The 14,125-nt window shown below is 36.6% G+C and overlaps 1 protein-coding gene across 3 annotated transcripts in view; it reads left to right on the top strand.

The window, feature by feature from the left end:
• The window catches only part of cdh22 (cadherin 22), a 186,559-nt gene that overhangs the window by 158,141 nt on the left and 14,293 nt on the right, over nucleotides 1-14,125 (top strand). For all 3 annotated transcript variants that reach the window (XM_087801455.1, XM_087801454.1, XM_087801456.1), the window contains one exon: nucleotides 1,733-1,854. In XM_087801455.1, coding sequence (XP_087657581.1) covers nucleotides 1,733-1,854 — 122 coding nt within the window. The remainder of the gene's footprint in view (nucleotides 1-1,732; nucleotides 1,855-14,125) is intronic.

Genomic DNA, 14,125 nt, shown 5'->3' with positions numbered 1-14,125 from the left:
TATTTATTTGTTTTTACTACAAATAATTTTAAGCCCGATTTGAACAATGTTGTATTTGTTTCATGTATATATATATATATATGAGATGAGGATGAAATCCAAACACTTGCTCAGCCTATGTGGACATCTTTATTGACTCAACTAAAAGCATGTTTGTTCAATTAGATGTTTGTGAGATGGGAAACTTAAAATGAACTATTGCTGCTGCGAGTAAAACGACCAATTCATTAAGGAATGATTTAATTTGCATTAGACTTTAAAACACTTTGTTACCACTTAGTAAGTGCCAGGATTTAAAAGTCTAGTCAATCCACATAAAAGCAGATTGGGGCAAACATTCTAAAGCATTTACACACATTAACTCAACCGCTCCTGCAACTGATTGAAAGTCCTCAATTAACTTTGTGGACTCCACAAAAAAAGGACCCACGTTTGCCCCAAACCACCTACTGGAATGAAAGATGTCCCAGATTCTAAACTTTTTTCCACGAGTTGTCCTGATTTACTCTGATCGTGTCACTCAATATCTTTGACACTTTAAGGACAACTAATGCTCACATGTTTCAAATGTTGAAGTCCTTCTCTCCTAGATGATAATGTTTTGAAGTCATTACTTTTTAAAGTTCGATCGACGTATTGGGCACCCCTGGTCTAAATAAAAGACACTTTAATTATTTGTCTTCCACGAATGAAAAACAACTTCATCTGTGTGTGGTGTGACTCAAATCAATACTCAATTTTCATGCTCAAAGTTTCGTAATCCTTTTAAAATAATTAGCTGAGTAGTCAAAAGCAAACTTGAAGATGGCACCTAAAGCAGGGAGGAACGTGGATGCATAAAGGGGATTAAATTGATGTAATTTGATTATTTGAATGATTATCGTTTCTGTAAAGGTTTTAAGAATTATCCAATATGATTTATGATGTAAGGCTTAAATCTTTCCATACAAAGTACAAAAAAATCAGAAATATGTAACAAAAACTGTTAATATATACTTTTAAAAATATTTTCTATATAAAAAAGTTGTTTTTTTCAGTCCTGCAATTGTGTTGTCAATTAAACTGATTGTTACAGCGGGGTTTCACTAGAAACAGTCACAAAAAAGTTCTGTTGTCAAAAACAAATACCTCAAAAAGGCCAAAACTCTAGAATGCAGAAGGCAAAACAAAGTATTGCTATATCAAAGAACTGGAGCAGGGTCAGTGCAGGAGACTGGACTCACACCGGCGAAAACTGAAAATAAGGGGGAAAAACTCAGTAGCGAAATAAAAGACAGATGACAACATGAGAGAACAGTCCAAGGCAAAAATCCATGGAAGCAGCGGAAAAAGATCACGATCAGAAACTTGGCATGTACCTTGTCAGGAGACTCAATAATCTCGGGGTTTGTTCGAGGTCGCGAAGCTCTTTTTGTGGGGAAAGAAATCACTCTAGCTGAGTCCACCTGCCTGCTTCTCTTGAGAAAGTAAGCACAAAACAGAACAAAAAGAAGAAAATAGCTAATAGGGAACAATACAGTAATATGACTAGTAATAGTGTGAGTATTGTCTGAATGGTTTATGGGTAAAAAAAATAAATTGTTTGTATTATATTTAGTTTGTTTTAAAATGTATCTTTTTTAGAACTTGCATTTGTATTTTGACCAAATTTCCCTGTTTCTGAAACAAATGATAAAATGTGTAATCAATATTAATCAACGGGCATTTTTTTCTGTTTTTTTTCTCCCCACAGACAATCAAACTATGGTTTCGTACTCTGACGTGAGTATTCGAATACTGGATGTAAACGACAATCCTCCTGAACTGGCCACACCGTATGAAGCCTTCATATGTGAGGATGCCAAGCCAGGCCAGGTGGGTCACCCAAGTTTTTTCTTTATATAACATCAAGTGATTGCAAACATCGAAATATTAATTTCGCCTGCTGTTTTTGCTGCACACAACATGGAACATGACATTTAAAACCACTTTTTCTGATTGTGATTGCAAAGGCCATCAGCGAGGCTTAATGAGAAACACAAAGTTGTTGTTTATTGAGCTGAGAAAAAGTAAGGTAGCCACGCCTGCGCTGCAAAACTATTATTGAGCCAAATTATGATTAGAAATTCACTTACACAATTTATGTAATTGCAAATATGCTTTCTCCAATAGTTACCAATAATAAGTAATACCAAAATGCATGTCATTATAAGTCACTGTCATAAAGTTATGAGAGACAAAAACACTATGTTCTTTCCTCAGTGTGCACAAGTAGGTGCTTTAAAGGCTTTGTCTCTTTGTTCACAGTAACATAGACATTTTACCGCAGAGACAAAGAGGCCAACAGATGCAACTCTCTCCTCGAAGATTCATTTCTTTAAATAGCTATGCTATTAAACCCTAACATAATTTGAGGACTCCAACTACAGAGCTTTACGGACACTGCTTCATGAAGCTTCTTTGGATCATCACTACATTTCAATACCTGGCAGATGACTGTGGTTTTATGAAATTGCTAATGCACTAAATTTTAGACATTTTTTTTCAATTATGAGACACAAATTTTTAGCTGCCTTTAAATTGCCATGGTATGTATCACAGTGTAACAATACTCTACCTTTTCTATTTTATTTAGGTTAGAACAGTGTTGGAAATGTAATTAAATATAATTATTAAAGTATCTTAACACTACAATTGCTAGCAGTACCAGAGTCTGCCAAGGACTGCCAGAGTACAAAACACAGTGAAAGTGTACGCTCTGTAAACTAACATAATGTCACTAAAATAAGTAAGAAGAAACCTGAATTTTACTGTTTACTTTTATTTTGACCTGGCAAAAGTGACAAAAAACGAATCATAATCTCACCCACATTATCGGTGGGTAAGTCTGGGGAGGCGTATCGGTACTTGATAGAGGAATCATGATACAGTGTCTTCATTTTGAAAGGCCACTTGATGAAGACGCTGTATCGTGATACCTCATCACCTGCCTCATGACCCATCACTGGTATTTGTTTAAAATTACTGAATGCAATCTGTGAGTATTGTTTCAGATGTACCTGAGCTCCGCTAAGAACACTTAACATAATGTTAAATAGACTGTTCCACTTAAGTTGGGGATAGATACGCTTACAAACAAAAGAAAACGAGAAAAAACGTGTGCATGTGTCTCCACCAGGCTGCCTACATTTGACTTTCAGAAACATTGTCTGGTCCGATCTCTTCCACTCCCACCTCACACCCTTCCTCATCAGCGAAGCCACATTAACCTTCAGCTCCTAATAACAGGAGATGATTAGTCTCTGCTGAAAAGATCACTGCTGGCCTGGAGCATTGTAAAAGAAAAGCTTTTAGTACTTTTATTCGCCAGAAATACAAGGAAATATTTCACCCCTTAAATACAAAACGAATATGTTGATTTTTGAAAGAATCTCTGATGAAGTCGTAACACTCGAACAGCTGACTTTATGACAGCACATTCAAGCAAGTTCGTCTCTTTGTTTATTCGATGGGTTGTCACTGGAGGAATCATACAGAGAGCATTAGTTTTTGAATGTTGATTTTCTGTCTCTAGAAGTTTTCACTGGGTAGTACCTATGGCCAAGGCTGTTTGGTATTACTCCCTCAGGTGCTCATATTACTCTGTGAGGGGGCATGGTATTACTCTTCGAGGCACTGCAGTATTACTTTGCGAGGGGCCGTGGTATTTATCCGCCTGGCGCTGATGCTTTACTCCGTTAGGCACTGTTTTATTGCTGCACCGGATACTGATGTATTGCTCTGCCAGACGATGATGCATTACTCTGTGTGGTCCCAGTAGTATTTCAACTTATTTAGGTGAGTATATGTGTTTGAAAAGTCGTTTTTTGGGATCCATCCGTTGGACATGCAAGGCATGGAAGCAGCATGTGGACACTCACTGAGATCACTTTAATGTTACCACTACTTGACAAGACCTGAAGCAAAAAAAACAAGCAGGAGGTTTGACAGAGCGGATGTGAGAAGCTCCATTGAAAGTGGCGAAGCAAACATCCTGTTTTCTTTTAATGCTGAAGAAAGACAGCAATTCAAGCAGAGGTAGAGGAAGGAAGCAGTGTGATATTGATTATCACTAGCAATAGCCGATGTAATAGCACAATACCTAAGATGCATGAATTGTTATTTTAGTGGAGAAGTGATGGAAGTCTTTTGTTTCAAATCTATCATCAATCTTTACATCTTGCATGAAAAAAAAATCATTATTGACATAGGTTAAGGTGAGGATGTCTTACTGTGAATAGTATTACAGAATAGTAGCAACAAAAAGAGAAAAAAAGACGAGATCAATATTTGCGGTTGTGTTACCAAAAAAAGATGAACAGTTCCTACTGTTTTTCCTCCGGTACAAACATTTCTCAAGGAAATGCCATACTTCAGGTTTACAGGAAATGTTCCATGGATAAAAATATTCATAAATATACAAACATGTGTTTTTGCTATAACTTTAAATATTGTATGTCTTTCCAAGAGCGGCGTTTAGCTTACGAAGATCGTTCTCCAACAAAGAAATGTAAGATCGAGATGACCCACAGCGTTCTTAGCGACTAAATGCTCAGTGATCAATTTACGTCGGGGAAATGGAAAACCTCAAGATTTCAAGATAATAAAACAATGTTGTAATATTCTCATTGCCAGGACAAAGACAAGAAACAAAGGCTAATAGTAGAAAAAGATAAAACAACTTTTTTATTGAGAAACATTTAAGTTTTGTGTGATGGGGCCACAAAGCGCTGATAAAGAGGCGGGTGATCGATTCATTCAGTTTCAGCACCACTGTGATGGACAGCTCCCAATAAGCGCTACTAGAAGTGTCTTTGGTTTAATCATAAGGTTCTCTTAAGTGAGCAGTTAAGATCGTTTCTGAGAAACACTGTGTCTTAGCCGAACCCTTCTTTAGAGTCTTAAATGCTGATTTGAACTGCTTCACAAGTATCTCTCTTAACTATTAGCACATCACACATTTCTTCTCTGAGCCTATTAAGTTCCCATGAATCTAGTTCTTGGTCACTTGTCCGCTATTCCACACCTCCTTGTCGCCTAACACAATAGGTTGCCAATATATGAGCAGTTCAGAACAGGCCCCTAAAAAAAATCACATGGTATATTGTATCTTAAAATATTTTAAGGACATTATTTTGCAGTAAAAAGTTTACAATTAAAATATTTTATCGAGGTTAATTTATTATTTCCACATATTAGAAAAAAAAACTCATTTGTTTTGAAGGAGATTTTTATTTATTTAAACTATTCTTTATATATCATTAAACTTATTTATGAATTATCTTGGAGGATACATGTTTCTTTACCTATTATGAAAACTAAATTAAACTTCTAATGGAGGATGGAGTTTCAATGGACGAGATATGTTATTTAAAAAGTGAAAAGGACATTATACTTTATTTGTTATGTAAACATGAATCAAAAGTCTTCTGACATAAATGAGTAGATTGTCTTTAATCACTATCTATTAAGAAGCAAATAAATATAATGCAAACTGTTTCTCTTTGGTCTTAAAGTTGCATTGAATTAGACAATAACAGAAGCAACAGCTTGATTACAAACACGCAAATACACTCTTGTTGTTGAGGTTAGTTTTCAATCCCCTCTTCTCACTGGCTTTTAGTGAGCTTTACTGCTCAGGTCTCCGTTGTCTCTTGAAACAGAGAGCTTTTGTCTGTTATGTTAATGCACTTTGATGTTTTCTTCCCAGGATGTTGTTATTTATTCCGGTAAAATAATCAGACAGAAGGAGAGACCCTGAGGTGTATTCATCAGCCAACAGATGTCCATGGATAAAACAACCCCGCATTTTGTCTCAGCCCCTCAAGAATGTTGTTTATCAGTTTGGAAATGTGGTCAGGGAGCCAGCTCTCAGAAATTAGAATCATTAAGTAGATTCCTTTTGCTCCACGCAGAGTCATCAACAAACGCGGCCAAGATGCCTTTTTCCATAAGTCCATGTACAATGAAAACGTGCTTGCCCAATTTGTCCTTTGTGGAAAGGAGAAACCAGCGATTGAAATGGATCATTGTTGCCGTGTTTGCTATGCAGCTGGTTCCACCTTCCTAACTGGGCAGCTCCACGAACAGAATTTATTAGAGCCCACACAAAACCTGCTATTTTCCAATTGAGTCAACTGTCAGATTAGTTTAGGACAAGATTCAGGCGTTTTTAGTCGACTGAATCTCTTATCCTCATTTAAATGTCCATCTTCTCTATCTGCAGAATTCATCAGAAATGGACGTAACTGCCTGTTTCCCTGCCAATGTCAGATACACACCCACACACATGCTGTTTGCACACAAGCTTCACTGTCACACTGTTTATACATTTCATAAATCTCTGGTTAACTACAGTACTGAAGAGTCTCCCTTTGTCTCTTGGTTTGTGTCACGGACGTCTCACTTGCAAGTGTCAGTCCTGGCTGGGTTTTTTTGGGTGGAACGACTGAGAAAATCTGATTAACCTAAGCCTTTTACCCGCAGCTGGGTTTGATCCCATTTGAGAGTTGGCAACACATTGTGTTATGCTTGTGTTTAGAGGCAGAATGTGTGTGATTTGTGCGGCTGCGAAGGGGAAAAGAAAAGAGGTGACTGGTGCTAAGTTGCTTTAGCTCAGGGGCCAGGCAGGGGCCATGACAAAATGATTCCCACCTTGTCTTCATCCGATCTCTTGACAGTGTAATGCCAGCTGACAAGGGGGGTTAAGATGAAAAGATTAATCTTTGCAATTTTCAAAGGAAGGATGCAAAAGTGAAATAATGGTGTTAGCACTTCTAGCCTGGAATGTTATCTGATAACTTTCTGTGTATTTTAGACATTGGTTGTCTCTAAAGCAACACTGAAGATTGAAGGTATTTATTTTCTGGCTCTCACCCTAGTGTTAGAACAGTGTAATTGCAATGTCGTGAAAACTCCTGTGTTGATGCAGTACTCTTGTTTCAGAGGCTACTAGATGGCACTCTATGCTATACAATCCTAGCCCTAAAATTTGGACACTGCTACATTAAGATTCATCAGCCCATGACAACTGGGACCTCTGGTAGTTATGACGTAAATGAATACAAACGCCATCTCTGAACCCATTGCAATAATAATAAGTATTTTGGTAACATTGTTATGGGTTAGAGATCCAGTCAAAGTTGCAAAGTCGAGGAGAAGTGGGGAGCTCTCTTGTGCAAAGTTCAGTTTCTTTAACGGCAGCTCTGCTCTGTTTTAAGGAGAGGTAATCTGTTCTTCAATATTTGTTTTAGCATCAAGCATCTCTGGCTTATGTCGTAGAAATTAAATTATAATCTCTACATGTTATGACATCAACATATCATTTTGAGTTATTTGGCTAGCCTACTAAATACCTCCATGGTGCTCGTCTGTAATGTCTATCTTGAATGGAAGTGTAGTCTATATTGTAAATGTGTTTGTTGCATAAGTTGGACAAGGTGACCCACAAGCGGAAGACAATAAGCGGCAGAGAGGAGAAAAGTTACAAAAATCACAATTTAATAAACACAAGACCACCATAATGTCCACGGGATGGCAACAAGGTCCAAAACAGTGATTTCCCCCCAAAAAATAACAATCAAGCCCAGAGTCCTTTCTCTCAAATAACAGGCCGAGGAAAACAAGGGGGTTGATTCCGACAGGGCAGCAAGATGCACAATCCACTGAGAGGGAAAGAATACAAGTCAAATCAAACACCAAAAACAGAGTAACAAAAAATGCTGACTAGAAAAAAGTCAGGAACAACAGCAGGTAGAATGTAGCAGAGTCAAAAATGAACCAGGTGGGACTGGATAGGAGCCGACAACTGCTGGCTGGAGATCAGCCCCTTAAATCAGGGCTGATTGAAGATCACCAGCAGCTGTGCGACTTTGCCAACCACTGTCAGAAACCCGTCAACAGGAAAAGAAAAAGAAAATGGCAAAGCAGGAAGTACATTGACAAAATAAAACAAAACAGAAGTGGATCGTACATTTTTATCTATAACTCGACAAAAGAACATATTAGTGAGTAGACAATGAGTGACATTTGATTTTGGATCATGTTTGATCACTTTAAGAATGAAAATTATATATTCATGATAAATATATATATAATAATAATAATAATACTATAAATACATCGTATTTAAAGGTGCATTTTGAGACACCCAAGGTCACTGTACAGATACATTAAAAACAACAAAACAAATTGTATGAAGAATTTACGTAAATAATTGTATAGAACAATAGTTTGAATATAATTTGTGTATGTACCAGATAGAGTATCAGCTAGAACACACCTTTGTTTTTTATTCAACAACTTAAATTATTTTCAAAAAAGTTGTTTGTTTGTATTTTCTGACAGGAAAGTAATGAATTTATATATTTCAGGTTAACAGCAGTTGACAGTGACACTCTCTTTACCTCACAGACCTGCACTCTTGGTATTTCCATGATTGAATACAGAAAGACAGATATCTCATAGTGATATGTGTGCAAAAAAAAAAAGGAAAAAAAAGGGGGCCGGGTGGGAGGCCAAATACTAAGTATGGCTCCAGGGGATAGTGGGCTGTCAGTTCAGCTGTACCCTCTCACAGCTGGTTGAGTGGGTCAGTGCGACAGATCACCTCAGCTTGGCCTTGGCACTCGGCAGCTTTAGAAAAGACTGAATGTTAAAAACTGTCCAATAGAAAACCGTAGCACACACATACGGTCGTCAATATACTCCGGCTCAGACACTCACAAATCAGACGGGGAGTTATTAAACGTATAGCAGCCGGGCGGGAACGACAGAAAAGCAAATGATTAAAAACAACCCAGACAGGGTTTTGTGAAGTGTGTAGGAGACAATGAGTCATCTTTTTACTCACTGGTGCTTTTACTTGTGGTTTCAGACGAACCACGAGACTTGTCATACTGGGATATTTGCAGATCCAAGTCATAATGCTTCTACCTTTGTTGCACTCATGTTTACAAGGAGAAACTTCATATTGGGTTTTGGCAACGGAGAGAAAGAAAAAAAAGGAAATTATTGCTGCTCTGGGCTGTGAGAGAGTTTTAAGATGTAATTACTGAGACTGTGAAAACTTGTTTGGGGAATGTCACTTGTGTAATTGATGTAATGTCAAGAGAAGATGTATCACCAAAGTAGAAAAGTAGTTTCATTAAATCAATCTTGGATTTTTCACTGACAGAAAGTCACAAGTACGATCAACTTTTGTATCATTTTCAGGGATAGCTTACAGTAAGATGATCAATCTACTCTTGTCAACTGTCGGTTGATGATTGTATTACAGAAGCAGATCCTCAAGCTAAATCAATAACGTATAAAGTTCTATTTTTCTGATTGTATTTAAGCCTTGGGATAGTACATTCAATTTTAAAGGGGAACTAATGTGAAAGCCCAACTTTCCTGACTCACTCGCATGTTTCAAATGTTGAAGTCTTCCTCTCCAAGATGTAGTAAGTCCCTCATCATGACCAAATTCTCCCCCGTCTGAAATTTCGAATGAGAGGTTAGTGAGCAGAGTCTGTTATGATCTAATAATGGCTTCACTCATCCTCCAGCCAGCTGAAGTTTTGTACAAACAGACACATAGTGAGTAGTACAACAGGGGTCCAAGATCAATTTAAGCCCCCCTAAATCAACACATTAGTTGTTACGCTGTGTTAATAATTTACAATAGTTATTTTCCTTTTGTGTTACGAAAGTGTTGCTTATTTGTTTTAGTAAATAATAGAAAAAAAGAGGAAGAAAAAATAGGGAAAATATATAAATAAACGACTATTTGTGTCATAATTGTTTTATTAAAAAATGCTCATTGCCTTTTTCAAAATCATAAAAGCAGTATAGATAAAAACTACAATTATAGACGGAAGTAAAAGTGCAAAAAATAGCCAGTCAATCGTCTCTCTTTTTCTTGGATTTTTGCTTGTGGCAGCAAAATTTCTCCCCAAAACTTTCTAAAGCATATTAGCTTTCATAAAATGTATACACAGCACACACAGAATGTGCACAGTTGGACATAATGGTGCGAGAAATCCAAATAATAAAGTTGTTTTGTAGCACTGCATTTTTTTCATCATGTACATATAGATCATTGGATTTCACTGTCCTGTCTTTAGAATTAGCATTTCCATGGCTACATTCATCCAAATGATTTATTTCAAATAAAGCCATATCTTCACACAATACCTTTACCTTTTGAGCACCTTCCTAGAGGTGATAGGGACTTTTGGGGAATGTTTTGTTTGCCATCTTCCCAAAGATAAGTGAAGGGTCAGGGATAGAAATCTAATTAGGAGATTTCATTAAAGAGAGCATCACAAGTTGCTCGATAACTCTTACATCTTTTCGCGCCTCTTCCTCTGTCCCTCCAGTTTTCCTCAGTCACAGCAGTCATTCTTCCTGGGAGATACCATTTGAGTGCCCCCCCAACACACCCCCTGCTGAGGACACAGTCAAAGACCATAGATCAAGGCTTCCTGACTAGATACTCTCTCCTGTTCATATTTTAAATTCAAATGACTTGATTCATCCCTTAGTGGTAATAAAGATGCTGCATGCTGTGTCTCTTCTTTGCTCATTATTCTTTTACCTTCACGCTACCTTAAACTAGGCTTCGAAGAATGATGAAAAGAACAGATCACTCCCGGTTTGGCGTGTAATTGCATTTTTCATAGATCTCTGTGGAACCACTTGATATGCTCTGGTCTTCGTCTCTCATCTTTTTGTTGTCCTCTTTTTCGCCAAAAAAAAAAAAAAAAAAAACCCTCACATAGAACAACAAATGCCTGGAGAAAAGGAAAAAAAATGCCTCGGATGAATAAACAAGTATGATGTATGATGATGTGAGGGATCGGTTCTGAAAAAGCATGGCGCTTTCCCAAGGATCTTTGGTTTATTTGAATATGATTGTTTGTTGTTTTTTTTCTTATAAATATTGAGCAGATCATTCTTTCATCTGTCTGAAGAGATTATTTCAGCCAATTTTCGACCTTTTGACCGGAATGTCTGATAAAAAAAAACATAGAAAAAAAACAAAGCCAAGTCAACTAAACTTAAAAAAAAAACTTTTGTAACCCAATGAAACTAACATCACATGTATGTTAACCATCCAGACATACATTTGTATTTCTAACCTTCCGAGCATGCACTGCTCTTCTGATGTATTAATACATGTTAAATATAGGACTGTTGATCTTAAATAAAATAAACAAAATGCCAGTGAACAAATGGTCCCACTTGTCAGTGTTACATGTACACTGAGTTCAATTCAACTCCCCCACTGTTAATATTTATACAATACACAACACTCTAAAGTGTTTCTCGAGGTTAACACTATTAAACGGATAAACACTTACTTATAATTGAAATCAACTGTCTTTAAATGACTCTTGATAAGTGTTATTTATATTTAAGTGTGTTCATTCATAAACATTGTGGGGGTGGTGATGTGTAACCACGGCAACAGGTAGATTAGAAGTGTGAGACTTCAAATGCACTTGTTATGATTTCTCATGACTACAAGTAAGTTGCATGACTTTGGTCAAGCCGGGTAAACTAGGTCAGACGTCTGAATTGTAAAAACCAATATTGAGGTGTCATCCCTCTTAACAACCCTCTCAGTTAAATTAACCTGCGCAGCAAAGGTACTGATAATAACATAAACACAATAACATTTCAAGGAGCAACATGTAGGTGAATTTTCGAATGTGAGAAACTTCCCACATAAATTAAACATCAGAAGATGGTGCCTTTGACCTCCATGAGGTCCTTGGTCTGATCTGGATTATTCTTGTTCGGTGGATCACATTAAGATATTTACACTTTTTATGGTTGAATTGACTCTTGATAGTGTTCTATCATTTTAAACACTACAGTATATTCTGTATCAGAAATTTCCCTGAGAGTGTCATCTCAAAGGGATCAATAAAGTGCAGTCTATTCAACACCTGGATTTAACTCTGCATTTTGACACTGATATTTTGGGAGGAGAGGTTTTTATTTAAAACTTTTTGTTGTATTACTTCTGAAAGTGTCAAGTTACTACCATGAGAAACATCTGACACATATTTAACTCTTCTGTCGACACATGGTTAAGATGTGACATCACAAGTCTGTTTTTGAACCACAGGTTTGAAGCCAATCCACGCTTGCGGCCATATTTGAAATGCAGTCTTTCTGTTGTATGAACTAGATCAGTGCCATCAACAATGTTTAATGGTTGAATTGAACATTTCCAATGTTGTGCTTTGACATTTTTTCATTGTAATGTAAAGCTTGTTCTAAGAAAAGGTGGGATTTAAATGAAGACAAGAAAGAAATGGCCTTTTTCAAAGAACACACTTTCTAAAAGGACTCTATCACAAGATACAAGCTCCTTCTGACACCACTTTAAAAAGTCAAGAGAGGGTTTGAAACTCGCGCCTCGAAAAGAAGAGGACGGCATCTCATTTACTTACTGAGCTACAGAGGAGTTGAGGGCGTAACACGGTCTTTACGAGCTGTTCTGACCAGTCTGGGTTCGTCATCGTTGATGACGTACCCAGACGTTGCAATAAAATTGACACATTGTCATGAAAATACTGAAATTGACGCAACAGAAGTTTTATGTTGTCACCTGATTGGCTGAAAAGTTCAAGAAACTCAGGACACTTTTGGAATTGTCTACTGGCACTATTGTATACCAACATTTATATTTAACTTAAACGCTTATAATTTAAAAATAATGGATTTAAAAGGCTACCATGTAAAAATGTTGAATGTAGAAATGAGTGGAATTAGAATATTAAACTACATGTGTAAAAAAAAAACAGAAAAAAAACATTTTTCAAAATATTTAAATAAATTGTTCAATCATCAATAATCAAATTTAACTTGTATTTTTTAATTTATTCAATTAAATTATTTGATAAAAATGTATTTACATTTAAACTTTTATATAGTATTCACTTCTTAAATAAACAATATAACATTCCAAAGAAATGTGAACCATCCATACGGTTATGCGAGGCCACGCACCTTGTTATGCACAGAAAACATATTTAATTGTGACAAAAAATGCATGCAAAATACATAGATACATGTATGTTATTCAAGCAGAAAATTGATGGGTCAAATTAAATTGATTAAATTCATCACAATGTTAATACTATTTCATGCAAACCTTTGTTATGATATCATTATTATTTATATCTAATCTTGTTTTCTTGAGTGCAGATTTATTAAATAGAATATTACGATTAGTGATGATTCACACTCTGATTACAATAAACTCCAGATTCTCCCTGAATTAAAGCTCCGATTTGCCACGATGACTAAGCCTGTTCTGCGGCTCTGATGCGGCATCAATATGGAGGAGCTGTTTATTGTGCAGATACGACGCTGGCGCGGAAGACGACTTGGCAACAACTGCGTCACGTTAATACATTTTCACTGTTCACATTCTGAAATAGAGAGATGGCTGATGTACTGTGAATGAATGAGCCCAGGGATAAACCCAAATGACTCTGGTATATCACAATAATGCCATTGTTGTGGGGAAATGGAGTCTGAAGTATCATAACAGAAATAACAAATTGGTTTTAAAAGATCTGCTTGTATAACCTACGTAAGTTTTGTGGAGGTGAATGAATCACGACTAAAGGCAATGTGGCTAAGATCTTACATCAGCCTCCGCTACAGAGCAATTGGTGTCAACAGCAAACTACCAGAAGAGGTTTTTGCCTGGAGGACAAGATTTCAATCAAATCCCCTAAGTGGCTAAAAAAAAAACAACAACAACCCTCTCTCTCTGTTTCTGTTTTGTTGTTTCCCTTGTGTTATCTTAGGGTCAAGGTGACCCAAAGTAGGCTCACTATGACCCTGAGGCAACACAATGGATACCTAAAACACATTTGTTAGGGTCTCCTTCTCCCTGACATAACACAAACGGTACAAGTTTTCTTTATTTTTAATTTAAAACAGTAGATTTACACTTCTCTATTGCTTCTTTTTTTTAAACTTGTTTCATTTTAAATAATATTTAATAAAGTTTATAAATGTCCTATTTATTGCATGACTCTATTGTCAGTTTATTTAAACTAGTGGGTGAAAAGCAAAGCAGGATTATTTGCTGGATTTT

This window comes from Callionymus lyra, chromosome 10, assembly GCF_982586985.1.
Source record: "Callionymus lyra chromosome 10, fCalLyr1.hap1.1, whole genome shotgun sequence".
Lineage (NCBI taxonomy): Eukaryota > Metazoa > Chordata > Actinopteri > Syngnathiformes > Callionymidae > Callionymus > Callionymus lyra.
Note: the sequence above shows the minus strand (reverse complement) of the source record. Positions and strands in the feature narration are given on the sequence as shown.